Below are 16,582 nucleotides of genomic sequence, written 5' to 3' on the forward strand. Positions count from 1 at the left end.
TCATTGAGGGGAATTTGAATGTCACACCATATTGTTGGGCCCTAATGGCAGCAGGCAGATCCACTGATGAGCCGTTTTGGGACAATTACAGCGGATATTCAAATCACAGGTCTAGGTGTGTGTGGTGAACTGCACTGCACACAGGCTGACAGGAGGGCTGCCGTGCACGCGCGCACGCACGCCTGCACACACTTGTTGTCTCTTGACCCCGCAGCCCAACTCTCCTGACACATAAAGAAGACGCCTCCCCCCGCCCTCCCGCCCTCCCTCCGCTGCTGGAACAGTTTAACTGTAGCCTGATCGCTTTTATTATCCGCCTAATCCAGATATCAGCGATTTCATCAAGCCGGGAAGATATGCATATCATGAATTATTTTGACACTGGGACCTTTTAATTTTCGCCGGCAATATTTCATCCCACCAATCAGTGCCTGGAGTGGTTGTCGGACGTGGCGGTGTCAGAGGACGAGACTCCCCCCGGCGGATCCAAATCATCCGGGGGACAATAATGAGCTATGGCCACAATTATGAGCTGCCTGTGTGTGCATGCATCTCATCAAGGCCCCCATGCAAGCTGCTGCTGCAGGAGGAGGAGCACGCACACAGATACACAATATCAACGGTATAATCTTTATATTAAAAGAAATAAGATGGAGTCATTTCACAATGCAAATCAACTTTCAGCCAGGTGATATCACTTTATACTGGTGGAGAGAGAAGTACTCAATTACTGTTTAAAGTACTTGCATTTACTCAGAAGCAACTACTGTACTTTTTGCAGCACAATTTATCTGACATTTACTGCAGTAACTTTACAGACTTATAGCAGTGGTAAATACATTTAATGCTGCAATTTGCACAATTTCTATAAGTATGTTAAGCTGTTTAACACTCCTACAACAACAGCCTATGTTTAAGATTGAAAGTTTATCATGTACTCTACATTACTTTAAGATTTTACATAAATCCTATTATGTTTTCTAATATGTCACATTATTATAGAATTACCCTACAGTAGGCTGTGTGAAATTGTTAAAATTATGTTATTGTTGAGCAGTTACAGCCTTAAAATTGTACGTTAATGCGTTATTCACAATAATTCAATATTATAATTTATAATACTTTAAGACTGACAGGTGTCCTTCTGCTCCAGATTTACTTCTGCCACTTAGAGCACATTTTGCTGGTACTTTGGCATTCAAGAAAACTTTGCACATTACAAATAATCTGTATTTTTCTGCCATCACTACAGATTGATATTTTATATAACAAGATACATGATCATCTCACAAAATGTGATCCATTGTTTTAGACTGTTCAACCAAAAATTCATCTGCAGACTATAACTGCAGACTTACTAGCCTATCAGAGAGAGTAACTAATGAGTATTTATTACTGGATTATAACTGATCTATAGAAAAGTGGTAAAAATATATATATTAACCACTGACAGAGAAATAAGTTATAACTCACTTATAACAGGTGTCTTTCTGCTTCAATTTTACTTTTGCTACTTACAGTGCATTTTGCTGGTACTTATGAATTCAAGAAAAACTTTGAATGCAGGACTTTACTTGTAAAACACTATTTTTACATTGTCCATTGCACATTACAAATAATCTGTATTTTTCTCCCATCACTGCAGATTGATATTTTATAAAACAAGACACATGAACATCTCACAAAATGTGCTCCACTGTTTTAGATTGTACAACCAACACTAGTAAAAACTTATTGCTATAATCATCCCATATGACTATTATTATCCCGTAGGCTATTATAATATACAGTATAATACTGACAGGAGCCATTTTGCATCTTGAACACTACTACATGTGAGTACTTTTTATTTTAAGTGCATTTTTAATGCTGCACTTTTACTTACAAAAATATTTACATTGCGATACTCTATTATGCATTAGGCACCACTCATAGAGGAATAAGAGCTTGCAACTAATGTCTTTATTAGTAGTCAATAGATATTATAGTAATGCTTTATATGTCATTTATAATAATGTTTGAGTTGCCAGGTTGTGAAAAATTCCTCCCAGGCCCTTTGGACCATTTACCATGTAGAAAAGAGGTTATAAAAGACTGCAAAATACATTTAACATCAACTTATTCACAGGTGCAGACTTGATGATTAAAAGTCTTACTAATGGCCTAACATTTATAACTGCAGACTTACTGGCCTGTCAGAGAGAGTAACTAATGAGCATTTATTACTGGATTATAACTGATCTATAGAAAGTGTCAGACACAGACATTAGTTACACCTCCTTTATAAAGATGCCTTATTAGAAAGTGGTATTGATGCTTCTATCACCATGGAGACAAATAAAAATGTTATAGGTCAGACTCAGCATCTACATAAGAATCCTTGATATTTCTCTCCTCACAGACTCACACAGGCTCCATCTAAAATCATAAGGATGCATTATATTCCACAGCACAGGGCGTCATGTCTGTGTGTGATATGTGGACTGTGTAACTTAATACTTTGTGTTTTTACTCCCTGTAGAGCGGGTATTACGTGAGCAAATTGGATGCTCAAACAGTCAGTCCGTGACCTTCCCTCATCCCGGATGTTGACCCCCGTATAAAGAGAGACATTACATCTCGTTACACAACAACACGGCCCCGGCGCTTCGCTCCAGATAAAGAAAAATGTCTCAATTAAATCTTCACCGGGGCCCCCCGCCGAAGAGTTATCGCCGCCCCGGTAGCGCTGATCGCTACACTCACACATCCTCAAAAGTTATTTGACATAAATTGCCGGAGTCACATCATTTCCTGCCACACTCTGAGCGGGATTTACGGCTGATCCCATTGACTGGGAGCTGAACCTCCAATAAAATTCCTCAAGAGCCCATGGGGCCGTGAGACGCACCTATCTACCCTCCATCAGGCCCTCTCCCCCCTGCGCGCAGATTAACCATGCAAATACGCACAGGTGGGAGGGTAAAACCGACAACACATTTATGCACATATATGCTGATATCGCCATGAGGGGGATGAGGAGGGCGCACAAGGCAGGCTGATTGTGTTTTATCTCAAACAGGGAGGAAATGGCAGGGTGGTTTATCCAAAGAACTCAGTGTGAAAGTGAAATTATGTGTGGCTTTAATTTGAAAACGAGAGGTGACTGCCACTTTTATGTTCTCTGGAGGATATCCCCTTATGTGCACAAAAAAACTTCAGAGCAGAGTCATATTAAAACTCAGCATATGAACCCTTGAGGAAAATCATTTAAAACCGAAAATTGCTTCTTACATCAGCGCCCAGGCATTGTGCAGAGAGGTGCACACTATATTAACTACTAAAAACAACCTTATGGCTGCATTAGTCCACAGATATTACAGTCTGAGGTGAGCGAGGCATGTTAATGGTTGCGGTGTGTTAATGGTTATGATGATTCTTGCTCAAACCGCCCAGATGGATATGCAGTTTCAGTACGGCTCTGGCTAGCATTAGGAATCTTAGCATCTAATTACAAACAAGTGCTTTCATCAGATGTTTTCAGATTATAGTCTGGAACCCACACTTTATCATTTGTTCTCCTTGTCAGGCTTACTGTCTCTCTCTAGTGGTGGTTAGTGAGAAGTCTGAGCTTGGAGGCCCCACAGGCCTCTTTGACTGCAAAACACACACCCAGATACACATTTGGTCACCGTAAATGATTCGTATTTGTAAACACCGTTTGTGGCACTGCAAGAGACACATGAGAGCAATTCTGAAATGTAGACAGAAGACAATGAAACATGATAGCTATAGCTTTAACTACATGAGGCAAAACGTGAGATTTGAAACTTTTAGGCCAACATGGACATAAAGCTAAAAAGAAAAATGGAAATTTGAGCATCTAACATTCCCTGACACCTGGGTGAACTGCAACCAAATGAGCTTTGAGGGGAGATTGCACTAATGCAGTGGTTCTTAACTGGTCCAGCCATGGAGTCCAGATTTCTCTTTAGTCATTAGTTAAAGGTACACAGTTTAATACATTTAGTGTCATACTTAAGTTTGGCCACGTTGTCGAGCTAGTTTGCTGTCTCTGTCAAGCAGCTGTCTGTATGTCAGTCACTCTACAGCAGGAAACAGCACTTCAAATTAAAGTGGACGTGTTCACAAGTGGCTTGTGGTCCATTCGGAATAGACCTGAGACCCCTTTTGGACCGCGACCCACCAGTTTAATAGACCATTTTATGCTACTGATATGATAATAATATGGTAGCACACATGTACACCCTTTGTAGAGTATCAAACTTCTATTCTTAAGACTATTCAGATGTTGGAATTGGAATGTGAAACTCCGACACAGACAGCAGACGAGAGGACAAAAGCAGTCCAACCAGAAATGACAGCAAAATGTGTCTCAGCATAGTTCTCTATTTGGCTTAGGCACTGTGTCAAAGTCTTATAATAGTCAGGAGAACCCTGCTGTTTATTCTGGTGTCATGTTGACTAAAGTGTTGGTGATATTCTTCTGTAAACAAACTTGCATGTAAACACAAGGGAAATGTGATACAGTTTATGGACATGACCTCGATGATCTCTCTAACCTGGATGAACTGACAATGTAATTATCATAACGGGCCTATCAGTTGATACAGCTCAACTGGATAAGTTATCTGTCTGCTTCACTGAACGTTTCAAAAGTCAGCTTTCAAGTAACTCAATGATTTACGAGCTGTGCTAATGCTGGACTTTTTCATCCACTTGAACAAAGACCTTGATTAAAGGTCCAGTGTGTAGGATTTAGGAGGATATATTGGCAGAAATGGAACATACGTTTGTTTTCATTAACCATTTATATCTACATAGCAAGTGCATACTTGTCCACAGAGTCCGCCATGTTTCTACGGACAAACCAGACACTCTACATAGGGCCATTCACATTTTCGCACCTGCCATCTTAGTGAGCAGCCCAACTGCTTCATTCAGTGATTTTACTGCTTCAAATCATCTCGTCTGTTTGTTTTGGAGAGGAAGAGACCTCTGTGAGGACTTGGCTCCCTGTAAAACTCTCCTGAGCATCTGGCTCTTAAGTTATCAGAGAAAAAAGGTGAGCACACATTAGCAGGCGCTGGGCTAGCAGCCTGTCTGCGACGAGCCACACAGTGTTGGAGAAACAATGATTTGTAACATGAAACTACTTTATTCAGTGTTTCTACCAGTTTGAATCACCTGGGGTCTCATTTATAAACACTGCACATAACCAGGCCTGAAAGGGGCGTACGCCACTTCGCACGCAAAAGTTGTGATGTATAAAAACAGACTTGATGGGAGAAACTTTGACCCACTCTTCCAAACATTTTAGAGACGGGAAATTGGCAACGCAAATGGTGAGGTGGAAGCCCAATTGTAGAAATTGGTTCATTATTTTTCGGTGCACACCATTTTTGGCTTTTTTTGTCCATACGTACATTTTTAGTATGGATCCTACGCATTGTTTTAGAAATGAGACCTCTGTGGTTAATTTAACTCCTGAACAATGAACACTTGAGGAATTCTAACCAGGAGATCACGCATAGCACATAAGAGAACTTATGGCTGGTTGGAATCTGCAATCCTCACCACTTAATGCCACTGAATCCTACACCTTGCCTCTTTAAAACACTACAGTTTGGGCTGTGCTGCAACTTTTTTTAAAAATATATCTGATGTGTCCAGGATAAATGTGAAGTTGTCTTTTGTGTTTTGGTGTAAAAGATAAGTTAAGGTTTAATTTAAAATGGCCTGAGCATATTAAAGAGTCAATATTGTCATTAAACAATCTCTCTAGTCACCTTCCATTTAGATAATACAGCGGGGCACTGAAGGCCTGCTTGGCACTGCATTTCATCGGAGGCTCAGCAGTAACAGCAGCAGCATCAGTGGCTCCAGGGCCTCCAGCTGGGGCTGGCTGCTGCCTCTGCCTGCCTACCAGCACCAAGGCTGGGGGGAGGTGGTGGGCAGGCCACAGGATTGCCCTGGGGCACCTTACTCATGCACCAGTAAAGAAAACCAAATTTCTACTCTCTGTTGGCTAAGAATGGTCCCTGCCTTCAGCAATTTGATTTGAGAAAGTGAGGTCTGGAGCACTGGTGTGACCACTGCACATGCCATGAGAGTGCAACACTGGGAAATGATAGGTCAAGATTATGTTATCATATTCAGCATAACCAGCTGCAAAAACTCTGCTAAAAATAAAAAGCACCAGACACATTTTGATTTTAAGTTTATCATCGTTTGCATTAACAGTGTAAGGGAATCTACAGCTTTAACATCTGTGTTACATTATATTACATCTGATGACAGACACATGAAGTCTGTACACATGAAGTTACATTTTTGAGGACTTACTTTGTGGTATGTTGTCCTTACAGATGTGGTTAATCTAACAGCGGTGGGTAATTTACAATTGAATCAATGCATAAGAACAGATCTAAGAAACAATGTTCAAGTATTTCTCTGCAGTATGAGCTGTCATCAAATATTAAAAATGAAATTACAAGATGCAATTTAGAGATTAAATCTGTGCAAAAACGGACAAATAAAGAAGAAATTTTAATACTGATGAGAATCCTGACTTTTAACTAATAACTTTTATTCAAAAACATTATTTTAAAGGCTGATCTATGATGACTACACTTAATGCAAAACATTATTATTGCTTTTTCCAGAGAATAGCCACCGTCAATTCAGATTACTCAGGTCGTTCTGTCCCATTCCCCTATCCGTTTGACCTCAACCAACTGTGACGTCTCTGCACCATCAGAACAATAAAAGTCGCCCGGTCAGCACTGTATATAATAATCGTTAATGACACTCACACAAGTCAGAGGAGATAATAATTAAACCTGGTGTGAGTCACGGGTTGTAAAGACTAAAGAAAAGGAGCTAAGAGCGTTAGCATTAGCTGCTGTTATCCTATTTTGTGACATAAAATGCAAATGAGTATTACAAAAACAAAATTTTCCTTCACATGTAAGGTCTGAGATTTTAGGGAATCAGGCACCATATACAAAATGTACATAACCACATCCTTGTTCCAGTATCCCACTACTGCTCATGTGACAGCATTAGTGAGTCCTCTGTACTGTATGTGTGTGTGTTTGTTTGTGTGTGTGTGTGAGCGTGCACCAACATGATCTTTGCTTTAAGGACACTGCTGGCTAAACTGAAAACTGAACTAAACAGGTGAGGCTACAATACTGTAAAAAAAAAAAAAAAAAAAAGATGTCCAGTGGGAGTCTGGGTAACACGGGGAAACGTTTGACAAGCAGGCGGCTAACAGGTTTGTCTTCCACATGCTGAGTAAGAGTTTTACTAAAACTACAGAAGACTTTAACGCTGATGTGAGATAGAGGGCTGAAAGCAGAGGTAGCCTAAAGTCTGTGGAAGTAACACAAGGAGCTGTCAGTCAACTCACAGCTTCTGCAAGCTCACATTGGGTTTTTATTCCTGCATTATAGCATCATCAGAGGAGTCCAGCCATAGAAACATGTCTATGAGTCCAGCTAAACGCAGGGAAGGGTGTTATATTGATCAGCTAAGGAGTTCTTCTTTGAGGATGCAACAGTATAATGCATGTGGGCCAGTGGCTGAATGGGCTGTGGCCTCTTGCTGGTGTCTAGTTTTCTATTTCTACTATAGAGACGTACCTCAGTCAGCTACAAGCTATGGGAGGCCAGCTGCTGCTGCTAAGGACCACCTGGGAGCGTTACATCTGACATGCTCGGAGCTCTTAAATTATTTGAATGACTGATGGAAAAATATTAAAGTAAAATGTCAAAAAAGGCACACACAATAGTCACAGATCTAGGCATCAGGCAAGATTGGCACAAAAGACTCATAGCATGCTAATAAAACTGAAGGGGGAAGACAAAATTAATTAGAAAATTAAAGATGGAAATAATGTATCGTAAAGAGGACAATTTGAGGAAGCAACCAAAAATCATGCACAAAAAAACTTTCAACGTAATCAAAATCAGCCTCAGAATAATTAAATACGCCTGCCACATTTCAACTCTGTCCATGCAGCCATACACATTTCCAGAATGCTATTTGGTTTCGGCTGATTTGAAGTCCTCTGGCTATGTCTTGTGAGATACATATGCAGCTAGTATATAGTTGTGCACATATAGCCAGTAGTGGGATTTGTAGCTCAGTATATACACAAGTTTAAGTTATTGCAAGTTCCACTTGGCAGTCCAGCACTTGTCGCACACATGTGGCCGGCTTCTGTGTGCTTAGCGGAGAGAGAGGGGGGAGTCTAGACTAGTGTAGGGCCGTGAGGCAGGGCTTAGTCCGGGGCGAGGCTGAGAGACGCTAAGGCTGCAGCTGGATGGTACTTTAGAGGAGACAGGCAGCAGAGAGAGAGAGAGAGAGAGAGAGAGAGAGAGAGAGAGAGAGAGAGAGACACAGGAAGTGGTCACCAGTAAAAGGAGCGTGTCAGGAAGTTGGCGGCCGTGCTGAGCCAGCCCATGCCGTCTGTGATGGAGCCTACGCGCGTGACGGCTTTGTCCTGCTCCTGGGACGGACTCTCCTCCTCGGGCAGGTAGTCTGGGATGTCGGTGTTCTCCTCTACCGGCACCACGGAGCCCTCTTGGAATGGCAAAATCAGCTGTGCAAACACAGATCATATTTTTGTTTTAATTACCAGAAGAAACAATAATTTGTGTTAATATCATCAAAATTTGTCCAAAAAAAATGATTTATGGAATTCTAAGACTAACATAAAGCACAGTTGTTTGACCAGAGAGCCAAATAATCATCACGTGGAGACATATTACATGACTGAGCCAGCTCTGACCCCTGCTGGCCGCAAAATGTATGACTATAAATGTGCCCAGTGCCAATTATTTCTCATTATTTGAGCAACAATTCTTTACAGTTTATTGTAGAACAAACACTTTGGACTCTCATATTTTTGTTAGCAGCTTCAAATTCAGCTCCACTACATTTGTGCTGCAAATCAGTAACACTGCTGTAAAAAAAGGTGCAATGAAGGACTGGTCATGTGTTTGGCAAAAAGAAACTAGCCTACAGGCTGAGGCAGAGATGTGACTAGCTAATCATGTCAGTGTGAATAAGTCTCAGCCACAGGCAAGGGCGGCTACACTGCCTGTACAGAGATACGCACAACATACAGTGGGCAGACTGATCAACTGGAAATGAGTCTTACATACAGCAATTTAAAGTAAATCAAGACCTTACAGTTTGTTTCTTTCCCACATATCAGTCAATCTCTCTCAGCTGTCCTTACCTCTCCTCCATCGTCAGTCTTCACCACCTGCTGTGCCTTCATTACTTTGGTGGAGTTGATTGCTGTGCCCAATGCCTGTGAGGGGGGGAAAACAACTTTTGTGATCATTTGTGATGCTTTTTATTTCTGTCAGCTCAAAACATCACCAGAACTCTTGGTAAAGCAAATGTTAATGCTAAATACTGCTGCTGCTTTCAGTATTTTTGGTACCAAAACCAACATCAAAGTTATGCTCAAGACATCCAACCAGTTGGATACAGTATATATAAGTGTGAGTGTTAAAGGTCCAGTGTGTAGGATTTAATGGCATCTAACAGTGAGGTTGCACAACTGAAACTTATTCCATGTGCCAAGCGTGTGGGAGAACTACAGTGGCCGATGTGAAAACGCGAATGGCGCTATCTAGAGCCAGTGTTTGGTTTGTCCATTCTGGGCTACTATAGAAACAACATGGTGGACTACGTGGCAGACGACCCACTCTGTCTGTAGATATAACTGTGTCTTTCTAAGGTAATGGAAACATGATTCTTATTTTCAGGTGATTATAAACTAATGAAAACATAGTTATGAATATTATATTCAAGTTCTGCCAATAGATGCTCCTAAATTCTACATGCTGGACATTTAAGAGTACATTTTTATCAGTTTTAGGCAAACCTGAGCTTTTCTGATTAAGCTTGACGACTACTTGCAAGTTGTACATACCTGTGATGAAGTTCATATCTAACTTTTGTTGCATTTGTTACTTTTGCAGTGACTGAAGGAAGCAGATTCCTCCTCTTTAAATATCAAAAACAGGCAACAGCACAGCAACCAATAGATGACAGTGACATTTGTCTTGCTATAGATGTTTCCAAGTGTTTTAAAATGTTATCACGTCAAGTTAAAATACATTAAGTGTAACAAGTTTCACAGAGACTGTGCTATAGGGCCGCAAGAAAGTCCCTTTTGTATGTTGCATTTATATTTTTACACAGAGTCAAATAACAGCAGCATCATGTCGCTCCAGTGTGTGATTTTGGAAAGTATGCCGGCATCGTGGAAGCAAAAGAGACATGACAACGAGACATTTAACACAACCAATAGCGTTTGCCTATAGTGTGACATATAACATACATGTCGGCAGTGCTTTCTGAACAATAACAGTGGCATAACATGGCAACAACAATCATTTACCGTCCCTGTTATATGGCAGTTGATCTCAACTTCTGCTCGGAGGGTTAGAATCTCCCGGACCTCATTGTTTTTCCAATTTGTGGACATTTTCGGCTGCTGTTCTTCGAGTTAGCTGCGAACTGATGCTAGCTGCATTTTAAATCTCCCAGGGGTGGGTTGCACACATAACATGTCGTCAAAGCGTCACACCTGTCCTGCTCCTGCTGGCTGTCCCTTTTATAGACACCGATTCGGCACTGCTATTATCACAGCTGCCAGCTTAAAGGTGACAAAGTCTTTCCCCCCATTCTCTGATTGTACCTTTTATAAAGAGTAGTGCACTGGAATAATGGCGCCACATTTCAACCAAGAACAGGCAGTTCAAAAGGGGCTACAGACACTTGACAAAACAGTGTTGTCTTTAGTAATCAATCAGGAAAGGTACAGATAAAACACAGTTTATTCTTTAAATTAAAACTGGGAAGCTGATGAAATAAATAACTGGTTCTAAGTTCCTGGATGAATTTCTGCATCAGGACAGACATTTACCTCAGCTTTAAGGTCGGAGCGGATCCTGACAACACATCTCTTGACAGCCATCTGGAAGGTGAAGCTGATGACCCCTCGAATCTTCAGCAACGCCTCCTCACAAAGGCTCCTTCGAGTCTGATGACAAACAGGATACAGTTCAAAGGCGTGACTAGAAACAACAAGGCCAACATGACATGAGTTAATGGCACGAGTGCAGTATGGCTGGAAATGTGGATGTTGCAGATTCAGCAACAGTTTAATTAGGTCAAATGTGGCCATAAAAATATATTATAAAACATTATATTGCTAAATACAACATGCTCTTGAGAAACAGAGTTTACATGTCTATGGTTTCCAGCTGCCACAGCGCTGTGTGTTTGTGCTGTAGTGATAGCGATGCAGCCCACCAGAGGCCGTCTGTCTGCTGTAATGTAATCTGGCTAGGTGCAAGCTTCCTGCAGAGCAGCATTCAGGTTCAATCTCAACGTCCTGCTGTTCAATGGCTGACATTTACAACCTGACCCCTCCACCCCCTTATCATGTGCCAGATAGACACCGCTAAGCCGCACTGACAACGCTGTGATAATGACAGCAGCAAACACGATAGCCCCAAAAAAGATTTTTGTGCACTAACAGACATTTGGTGTGTTTGAGCATGACGGATGAGTGCCAGCATGTTGTGTTAAGTCCTGAATGTGTGATCACTCACAGGATCATCCAGTCCATCAATGTGCAGCACCACAGTTTTGGCCCTCTTGTTGTTGGAGCCCAGGAAGAACTGGGCTTTACGCTGGCAGGAGGCAGCCGCTGCCTCGGCCTGCTCGGCCTGTTCTTTACCAGCTAACTGCAAGATCTCATAGATCTCAGAGGCCAGCAGTTTGGTCTCCCCGGGTGACGTACTCCTTTGGTGACAGAGAGAGGGTAAAGAAAGGGAAGAGGGGGAGACAATCAGTAAAAAATATTATTTACATTGGGATTTTTTTGGGGGTGAAATGTAGTTTATGTACACACAAGTGATCAGTAGCATATTTGTAGGTATGTAACAACACTAAAGGTGCAATGCAGTTCAGTGTAGGTATGATGATGTAAAGAGTAGGTAACCTGAGTCATGCGCACTTTCAAATGGTCACACTATTGTGACAAAATTCTTCTGTTAAAGGCGAGATAGCAAACCACTGCCAAAGCAGACAAATTATGAAGCCTGTATGCCTCTGTCTGTGTGAGAGAAGAAGTGTAAATTGTGCCTAAACTTGAAATTAATTAAGTTTCCATTTCATAACCTTCAATGGATGAAGCCTGAATCTGACCATGTCCTTCCTGTTCTAACGCTGGAGGTGTAGACCTGAGCTCAAGGATGCCGCAGTGACAGACAATGCAGCTGGAGATTGACAGGAAATGAGGAAGAGACAGGGGAAAGGGCCACAGGTTGGAATCGGACCCAGGCCCCTGCAAAGGACTCAGCCAATATAGGGCGCACACTCTACCAGGAGAGCTAGAGGTCGCCCTGCAAAGACTAACGTTAACCAAGTGTTATATTGTCTCTGTGGAGCTTAAATGAAGTGTGTTTTATGATGAGTTAACAAGGTAATCAAGCTAGTCTTAGTTCAGAGAAACTTGGACTGGTGTGTGTCTGTATTTTTATGTATAAATAGTTGCAAGAATACTCCCTTTCCCTTTCTGTGTTTATTGTGCTGTTTAAAAAGGTAGTGAAGTCTCTGCTAAAACTACAGAGGATACTTTTCTCACTATATAACACTGTAACATAAACTTAGCAATCCACAATTTCTCTCTAGCAGCAAGGCAATCGAGACGGTGCACTGAAAACGCCTCTCCATGCTTCATACTTTCTGAGTGACCTTAGTGAGCTGCCACAAGTCAGTTTGTTTAGACTTAAGTTTAGATACACATAAAAATGGCCACTGCTCTGACCATCCTGGTATGTTGGTCTGAATGGGAGTGTCCGTTCAACTCTCTATTTCTCTGGTTCACACTCATGATAATTAAGCCTATTCTGCACTTCAGTCATGTTTTTACTGCCCGTTTAGCAAAAAAAAAAATCCACAGCAGAGCAAAATATTTTAGTGGGCCGCAGCTTTCCTTAAAGAAGCCACATGACGTCAGTTGCAGTTACGGATATTTTGTGAGGGATCCTGAGATAAACCTGCAGGCTACACGGCTTCATATGTCATCAAGTCATCACTCCTTCCATAGTAACCACATACGACATCAGCTGTCTGGCCTGGGTGCCCTCTGGGAGCCTGGTGCTCTCCAGCACCATACAACACATCCTTACTCCAGCTCTATGGAAGGCAAACACTCTCTCGGATTGATTTCATCATCTATTCTTTATGTTCATGCACTGAATAAGAGGCCACGTCTTCCTGAGCTTCAGATCTTAAAAAAATGGTATTCACACCTGTTTGGTGCAACTATGCTGGATGGCCCCCGTCAGCCATGTGTTCCCACTCTGTCCAGCTATGATCGACCTCTACCCAAAGTCAGATTGACTGGACTGCGAGCAGGGAAAGCTGCTGCCGTTACTGCAGGGCTCCTCTTGATGCCACGCCTGACTAGCTGAAGTGACTGGCGCACTCCAGGGCAAGCAAGAGCTTTGCCGCAGGAGAAGGAGGGGGGGGGGGGGGGGGGAGCATAATCATACAATCTACAGCCGGCCATTTGAACATAGGTCTATTTCTATCAGGGTGCTGATGATGACCAGCAGCCACTTAGCAAAACTGCCACTGACCCTCAGGTGGGACCAGCTATCTGGAGCAGAACACCTCCTCAAAGCAGACCTGCCTTCGACACCACACAAGTGACCAGAGTGGGTTCATCATGCTCTTTTAGGACATTAAAATTGTTTACAGTGCTTCTAGAAAAGCTCATAAACGATACAAGACCAGCAAGCAACACAGAAATATGCCTGAAATATACCATGTGTGCAAAATGAGCCACCTCTGCAAAACAACCCGCTAACTCAACGACAAAACAAAAGCAAATATGAGCTCACATCAGTAAAAACACGCAAGTAGACTGATCGAGAAAATGAGAGGTGGCAAGATGCATTAAAATCTATAAGATGCAGGAACAGCAGTTTAACCATTTAGCACCCTGCTCTAATTCAACTTTAATCACATTCATCCTGACATGGCAAATAGAAGGACATCACCCTGCCTGGAAAATTTGCAGACTGGCACACATTGTGCAAAACAAAAGAAATCCTAGGTTAAGGTTTTATGTAAAGAAAGTGCACAGTGAGCATGTGTGTGTGTGTGTGTGTGTGTGATGAGGTGGTGAGAGGGACTTGCTTCTGCATGACATTCTGCAAACTCAGCATCATGCCCAGCTCGCCCTTCATCTTCTCCCTGTTGGCTCGACATTCTGCCAGGTAGCGCACGGCCTGCAAGGACAAGGGCAAGCGTTATCTATCCGTCCGCTCAAAGCTGTCAGACCCTTTGTGATATCACAAGAGAGTGAGGGAGCTTTTAGAATGGGCCAGCATGTGCAGTGGTGAAATATTACATAACCCAAAATAAATACACATGCACCGACCCCGTGTTTACACTTCACGGGTTACCATCAAGGAGCAACTGTTACATAAAAGCACTTAAATGCGCACTCACAATACAAGTCATGTACTGTACAGGAGGGTGGTGGTGGAAGTGGGGAGAGGTTGCTATATCAAGACTTTGTGTTGTGTTTACACCACAAAACAGACAGCAGATGTCACCATTGCACAGTGTTTTTAAGTATGTAGCTGTTTTAAAGTCGCCATGTATCAGCATGTGACTGGGACACAGTGGTAGGAGAAATGGCCTTCAGATGGTCACTGAGACCGGCTCTAACACTGCTGAACAGCAGGGGGGGCAAAATATGACATGAGCAGAAAACATCTCAATTACAGAACCAGCAGGGAGCACTACTGCTTATTCAACCAGGACTACTTTAACCTAACAGCTGCTGTAGATATTTCAAATAGATTTATAAATATTTCATTTCTTTCTTTGTATGGCAGCACTGAATATTCAGCCTTGTGTAGTCAAAACTAGTTTTCTTCTTTTTCTTCCACCACCAACTATCTGTGATGTAAAGTTCTTTATGTGTGAGCACATAAAGAAAATGTAAATATTCGGATGCTGCTTACCAATAGTGCAGAGTAGACGACCTGTGGGTTGGGGTGGTCCAAAAAAAGGATGAGACCTGGCAGACAGCCTTGGTCTTCTACTATGGCTCTTCGGTTCAGGGGGTCTGCAGCAAGATCTCGCAGCTGGTTCACCACGGCCAGTGCATCCAGCTCCGCACTCATGGTGCCTCTTGTCTTGATGCCACGCACATTAAACCAACCTCTTCACTCTACTGGAAAAAAGATAAGGTAAATCAGGGATCTCACATCATAAAAACGAGGGCTTCAGCTAAACATTCTTTCATTATTAATCGACCTGTAGATTGTCTAAATTAGATGTAAGGACTACAGTGACTATCACGGTTCCCCAAAATCCAAGACGACGAATCAAAATGCTTATTTTTCTGATCACTCATGAAAAAAGCCACAATATATTCAGTTTACAGTAATATGACACCGAGACAATCAGATTTTTACATGTGAGAAGCTTGAACCAGTTAATGTTTGTTTATTTTAATAATTATTATTTGATTGTCAATGATTGCTCACAAATAATTTTCTATTAATCAACTGATCAAATTGATCTGTGGTACCATTTGTTGCAAAACTACAAATAATTTGATGCAGGAAACAAACCAACAAACAAAACACCCCCAAATGTATTTTAAAACCACTTCGATGATGATGCACCTTACAAAGTGAGGTGTCAGTTGCATGTACTAGTGTCAAACTTTTACAATTATCCCATTGTCTTACAGCACGTTTCACTGATTTTGGGGAGTTTTTGAGGCTGTACATCAGCAATAACCTCCATCCATTGTGCTGCACAACCTGACAGGTTGGTGACACCTGTAAAGTTACTTATATGCATTGTTAGGACATTTAAGAACATATATTTTAGCATAGTTTGTTAAGCTAATTCTGAAAGCCATACGGTTTAACCCCACGCATACTACTAACAGAATCACGAAATCTTCGTAACCCAAAATACAAGTACTTCTTTTTGCCAAAGACACTTTCTACGACCCCCAACCTCACCTCAAATCACGCCCTGTGGTACAGAGGCGATTCGGCAGCTAAGCTAAGATAGCTAACGTCACTTGACAATTACAACATACCTTTCTGTCAGTTTTTAGTAACACCATGAGACAACCCCACTCGACTTCAGTTACAACAGTTGCGACAACGACGTCACAAAAAGTCCCGATGCCACCATAAAACTGTAACAGGACAATTTAACTAACGCTAGGCCTGCGCCTCTTTCTTTACTATGGTCCCGTCGCTAGCAGCTGTGCTCACTGTTTGGGTTTTGTGGCACATCAATGGGTACAGCTGTTATGTGAACGCAGACATCCCAGTTTTCCATAAGAATCCCAGCAGGTTAAAGCGGACATATCTCCACCGGCAAACGTAGGGAAGTATAACGAACATACACACGATTTATGGCATTTGATTGGACGCTATAGTTTGATTGACAGATATGATACCAAATCATTAGATAGTTTTGTTTTGAAGGTGAAATC

The 16,582-nt window shown here is 41.9% G+C and overlaps 1 protein-coding gene across 2 annotated transcripts; it reads right to left on the reverse strand.

The window, feature by feature from the left end:
* Positions 1–6,203: 6,203 nt before the first annotated feature.
* Positions 6,204–16,402, reverse strand: armc1 (armadillo repeat containing 1). Of its 2 annotated transcripts, none has more exons than XM_033639260.2 (7): positions 16,178–16,402; positions 15,081–15,289; positions 14,245–14,336; positions 11,646–11,838; positions 10,955–11,071; positions 9,251–9,325; positions 6,204–8,608 (listed from the first exon to the last, which is right to left on the reverse strand). In XM_033639260.2, the coding sequence occupies exons 2-7, from the start codon at positions 15,240–15,242 to the stop codon at positions 8,417–8,419; spliced, it is 831 nt and encodes a 276-aa protein (XP_033495151.1). In that variant the 5' UTR covers positions 15,243–15,289; positions 16,178–16,402; the 3' UTR covers positions 6,204–8,416. The 2 variants fall into 2 exon arrangements, with proteins under 2 accessions (XP_033495151.1, XP_033495150.1); XM_033639259.2 differs by having other exon boundaries at positions 15,081–15,292; positions 16,178–16,398.
* Between the last annotated feature and the right edge of the window lie 180 nt (positions 16,403–16,582).

This window comes from Epinephelus lanceolatus, chromosome 20 (genome assembly GCF_041903045.1).
Source record: "Epinephelus lanceolatus isolate andai-2023 chromosome 20, ASM4190304v1, whole genome shotgun sequence".
NCBI classification, from domain to species: Eukaryota; Metazoa; Chordata; class Actinopteri; order Perciformes; family Serranidae; genus Epinephelus; species Epinephelus lanceolatus.

Coding starts and splice junctions, on each gene's coding strand:
- armc1 (XM_033639260.2), bottom strand. CDS start 15,242: ATGAGTGCGGAGCTGGATGCACTGGCCGTGGTGAACCAGCTGCGAGAT. Junction 14,337..15,080: donor TCGTCTACTCTGCACTATTG/GTAAGCAGCATC, acceptor TTGTCCTTGCAG/GCCGTGCGCTACCTGGCAGA. Junction 8,609..9,250: donor AGACTGACGATGGAGGAGAG/GTAAGGACAGCT, acceptor GTGTTTGCACAG/CTGATTTTGCCATTCCAAGA.